Source organism: Monopterus albus, unplaced genomic scaffold (genome assembly GCF_001952655.1).
Source record: "Monopterus albus unplaced genomic scaffold, M_albus_1.0 scaffold10.1, whole genome shotgun sequence".
Classification (NCBI taxonomy): Eukaryota; Metazoa; Chordata; class Actinopteri; order Synbranchiformes; family Synbranchidae; genus Monopterus; species Monopterus albus.
This window is the reverse complement of record NW_018127890.1, coordinates 2,539,203-2,544,527: the sequence shown is the minus strand read 5'-3', so window position 1 is coordinate 2,544,527 and position 5,325 is coordinate 2,539,203. Positions and strand designations below refer to the sequence as shown.

The following is a 5,325-nucleotide window of genomic DNA, read 5'->3' as shown; positions in this document are numbered from 1 at the left end:
CCTGTGTGCACGTGCGTGTGCGCGCGCCACGGACAAGGATCACCAGTTTTTATTTGGTTCATGTTTGACGCACTGAGGGGAAACGCACATTGATCAGCTTGTTAGACGATCGCCCAGCAGGTATAGCTCACTTTGTGGCTGCCAGAGGACGTGAGCGCGTAGGAGCAACACAGACTAGTGGGAATGACTGAAGCGCAGATGGATTTCAAGTTGTCTACCATTCCGTGAAAGCTCACATTCGTTACTGTGACTGTTCAAGTCGCTAATACGTGAAATGAACCTGAATTTTAGAAAAGAGCCTCAGTTGACTTTAAAAGAGTTTTTTGCCCCATGTTTGATTTGTCTGTGCAGCTTTTGGTTTTATTTCTGCACATCTAGAAAAGCTTTTAAATCATTAAAAACATTTCACATTAAAAGCGCCACCTTTTGCAGTTGTGTCATTATTTTCTTGCACGAATGTTAAAAACTGACATTTGGGGTACTTTTATAATTAAATGACATGTTTTTGTTCATTTTCTTATTTCGTGTGCGCTTTCAATTGCACGCAGTGTCCATGCTGGAAACATATATGGCTCCATGGTCATTTTCTGCTAGAGGAAAGTAAATAGGGCCGCATTCTTGTCTGGAAACGCCATTGTTATTCTTCTCTTATCAGTGTTATCTCAATCTGCTCGCATTGTTTGCTTATCGTATTTGAAATAGCTCAATTACAAATCTATTATCTGTCTTTTGTCATTCAAACTTCCGACCAAGAGGCCGCCAGTCATTTGGTTCAAACCAAAATCAGTGCAGTAGCGATTCAATTTGTTTCCGATGAAAATCGATCATGAGGATTAAATATTAAAGGTTTAGTCATTAAAGACACTTTTTCTTTTTTATGCTTTTTGCTTGAAATTCCTCAGAAACGGTAAAACTGCATCAGATAATACGAGGAAAATGATCTGGCTTTGGTTTTTCACTCCTGGGATGATAAATAACGCTCCAGAGCACAGATATGCGAGCATGGTTCCTGTGCATGATCAAAAATAATTTACGTATAGGGACCACTGGTTTCTCCACAGATTTCAGTGCTTACATGACTGCTTTGTTTTGTCCTGCACACAGTGTAAAGGTTAGTTCATTTAGGCTGCTCCGTCATCTCGGCTAACCTCTGCGCAATAACGCAATTCACTAAAGGAAAATAAACCGAGGAGGCGAAGTGACCCTTTACGAGCTGCTCTCTGCTCCCCTCACTTAGGGGAGGGTGTCTGTGTGTGTGTGCGTGTGTGTGGGGGGGATTAGTTAGTTTGTTGTGGCTTCAGTCAGTGTATCGCTTGCAGGTGATGCCAGGACTAGATAAGAGGTCGCTGATCTTTGCGCGCTGTCTAGACCGGCTTGTGACTCAACCAGAGTAACTGGACTGAGCACAATTTACAGCAGATTTTTGGCCCCGGGATAGTAAAATGACCACAGGCCGATCCCTGCTACATAACTGTAGGGGGAAACACCGCAGGGGGGGTTGATAAGACATCAGAGCCTTCAGGCTTCAGTCCAGGCAGATCAACTTGATATTGATTGAACAGGGCAAACAACATATTCGATGCAAATTAAATGAATATTTGTTTGACTTTTTAACGCTTTCTGAGCGTTGTCTTTGTTTCCCAAATCAGAACGAGGATGTCACCTGCTTGGATTTGGACAATGAGTTTGACTCTGTCACCATAAAAACTACAGTTCAGTTAGATTTGCGCAATGAGCTGGTTTCTCGCCTTGCGTCTGCACTGAAAGCTGGACATCTGTTACGAACTTAGGAGCTTAATTTTCATTTAAATCAAATTATTACGGTAATGGATTCAAATGCATAACACTGAGAGGTTAAAAGAATGCAGTGCCTGTACAAAGATCGGTCATGAAGACACTTCATGTATTCAGCTTTTTTATTTTTATCAGTTAATAATCCCTTTACGAATCGCTTTCCTAACAATAAATAATATAACAATAATTTACTTTTTGTTCGAGAAGCTCAAACAACCTGTATCCTGCCCTTAAAATATTTTACAACACGAATAATTTGCAGATTATCATGCTCTGACCTTAAGACAAAGAGTCAACCGGACTCGACAACGCAATAAATGTATCCAAAAAAAATTCTCATGTTGAAGAAACAAGACACAATATGATGACAATGAAATTGGAGAATGTCATTTGAATGTTTTCAATAGTGTTTCTGACGGAAGCTTTGTTGTAGTATATCCATCGGGAGGTCTTCTGTACATCTGGCTCCGTTTCAAGTCATGCAACTATTGTTCTGCTTAGATTTGTCAGTGAAATCTCCAAAAGAGAAAACTCGGAGTCAGTCGGTGTTTCCTTTGTTCCATCTCTTCCAAGGCAGGGAATCAAAATATTAATTATTTTTAAAAAATTCCTGTCTGTAGTCTGGGCGATGCGATGAGCTGGTCACATGCAGGGGACCGGGATCATGCTGCAACTGTCCTTGCAGAAGTAGAGAGACGACGGATCTGAGTGGCCCCGTTTCACGTCTCCACCGGGCTGGGTACCATACTGTTGGGGGTGTCCGGTAACTGAGAAGACAAAGAGGTCACGTCGCTGCCTGAGGAGTTCCCGAGAGAGCCCGATTCAGAGAAAGACACCTGAAGAGAGGCGAAGAAACGGTCAGAATATAGACTTTTATTTTGAAGCTGGGTTTTATAGCCGAGCTGCTGAGTAGCCATGCGCGTGACTGCCAGTGCGTGTGCGTGTGTGAGGCTTAACTGTATTCATACATGCAGCAAAATTCGACTAGCCGTTTGTGATCATGCATGTGTGCGCAGATAGACAGATGCACATGTAACTCAGTGCGCCATGAACACACACACCAGTTGCTGGAAGGCTGGCTGGTCCAGGTCGCTCTGCAGGGCGAACTCGCTCAGGGCCTTCCACGGAGGCTGGTAGGTCTGCACCTCCACTGGGTTGCCCTGCACGGTGCTCTCATGTCGGATAGGACTCCCGGCCACCAGAGGCGTCCCCGTGAGGCCCTGCAGATTCTGACAACATTCGAAAAACAACTTTTAAATCAGCATAAACATCATTTGTCTCTGTCTTACAAAAAGGCATCAGACATTTTTTTTTCTTTTCTTTTCACATTTATGATAAATGCTAAATGCATTATAACTGATTGTTCTGTAGTGCAAGAGAAGCTTCACGGATGCAGATCAAGCTGTTTGCAGACAGAGGATGTCTTTATCTCTCAGGTCAAGCAACTGAAGCCAAAGCAGCTGATTCATTATTCAGTGACTTAAAGTTTGAATACAGAATAGTGCTCGTGCCAACCGGGAAGGCTGTGCTAGGTTTCCTCTTTATTACAGAGCCACAGCTTGTGCTCACGTTAGAGGAGCAGACTGGAACTAGCAGGCAAACAACAAAACTCATATCTTCATTACAAACATCGTTAAAATGTGGGATTACGTTCATGTTGGCATCTGTTTGCCACTTTCTGCATTTCATGGTTTGTGGAAACACATTAAACTGATTTCACTTCCAGGCTCATTCTGATTTGAATTGTGTAAATAAAAAACAAACAAAAAGCTGATGTCATTCCATCTGACTGTTTCCACATGTATAACTGCACATTCATTGCTGACTGTTGCACATGATGTAGCATATTTTTTTTATTATGTTGTTACTATATTTTTCACATGCTGTTTTTAAAATTGCCTTTATTTTGTATTGTTATTTATCTATTTTATATTTAGACTGTATATTGTTTGGGATTCAGTGTGGACAGCAAAAGAAGAATTTCACATGTTTTCTTAATGTGCATATGACAATAAACACTTTGATTTGATTAAAGAAAGGAATAAATAATCGTTGATAGTAATCAAGTGGCCAAACTTACGAAGATGCTTACAGTCTTATCACTGTGCTGCTGCTGCTGGAGCTGCTTCATGAGGATCGACTTCTTTTTGTCTTTGCAGCGCTTGTTCTGGAACCAGACCCGGATCACCCTGGGGCTCAGGCCGGTCATCTCCACCAGCTGCTCCTTCATCAGCGCGTCCGGCCTCGGATTGGCGTTGTAGCAGGTCCGCAACGTGTGGAGCTGCTTCTCGTTCAGCACCGTCCGGACCCGTGTCGTCTTCTCCGACTGCTTGTGGACGGGGGTTCGTCCGCACCGTCACCGGGTCTGCTGAGGGCGGAAGAGGGAAAACATCAGTGGCAAGGCCTCGAGGAAGCTTCTCACATTCACCTCGGTCGGTGCTGTTCTGCCTCATGCATTCAAATCCAGAAACATTTATCAGCCTGCGTGAATTTTTAAGATGCGTAAAATAATCTATCTTCAATCGTGGGCTCAGGAAATGAATCTTCAAAGAGGGAAACCATCCTGTTTATTGTGGAGCTGTTGTCATGTTGTCTTTAGCCAAAAAAAAAAAAAAAACTGAAATAAAATACATTCTGTTCCATAATAATTTGTCTAATCCGAAATGTTTTGAGGCTGCACTTTGCAACTCGCACTTATTTCCTCCATTATTGTCTGTTGTCAGGCTATAACCTTCAATAATCCTGAACTGTAACTCCCTAGAAAAGCGGACTACTTTTCTCCAAATCAGCTCTGAACAAACGCAGTGTCTGCAGGTTTGCGTCGTTGCACTGAGCTGTGGAAAGTATTTTTGATTTAAGCAGGAAGCAGCAGAACATACTTCAAACATTTGCTTTGTGCTTTTCGTGTTGGCAGGCGCCCTCAGGGTGACAGCTCTGCACACACACATAGGCCTGCACACGCACACGCTGCCTCAGTCGTGAGTCAAATACCAGATTAGTCAGATAATAGCAACAGAGCAGATTACTGTTAACGACAACAATGAGATTTTCCTGAGGAAAAGTAGCAACACATCAAAAATTGCCTACTAATCCTTGACAGACTTACAGTGGTGCCTCATTAATTGTTTTTAATTCATACGGTTTGAGTTTTTAAACAGTTTTACTTTTTGTTTAAATGTGATTTTTTTTTCTTCCATGCATTCCTTGAAATGGCAAGCATTTATTATTATTATTATTATTATTATCATTATTGTTGTTATTATTATTATTATTATTATTATTATTATTAATAATAATAGCCTCTACCTGCTAGGTGCAGCGGTCTGTTGGAGTGGATGTGTCCGGGGCTGATGGGACTCCCGGCGGAGCCCCTCTCCAGCAGCAGGCTGTGGTCCGCCCTGCACAGCAGCTCGTCTTCCCGCAAAGAGAACTCGTCTCCCGGCAGCAGCTGCCTGCTGCACACCGAGCACCGAAAACACTCGATGTGGTACACGTTATCCCGGGCTCTCATCACCAGATCGCTGCTGCTGA

At 42.7% G+C, this 5,325-nt stretch overlaps 1 protein-coding gene across 1 annotated transcript in view; it reads right to left on the bottom strand.

Moving 5' to 3' along the window:
* Positions 1–1,944: 1,944 nt before the first annotated feature.
* Positions 1,945–5,325, bottom strand: part of LOC109954518 (insulin gene enhancer protein ISL-3-like) — a 6,686-nt gene continuing 3,305 nt past the window's right edge. The window contains 5 exon segments of the mRNA XM_020589896.1: positions 1,945–2,630; positions 2,856–3,023; positions 3,887–4,142; positions 4,144–4,162; positions 5,101–5,325. Coding sequence (XP_020445552.1) covers positions 2,514–2,630; positions 2,856–3,023; positions 3,887–4,142; positions 4,144–4,162; positions 5,101–5,325 — 785 coding nt within the window. The 3' untranslated portion in view covers positions 1,945–2,513.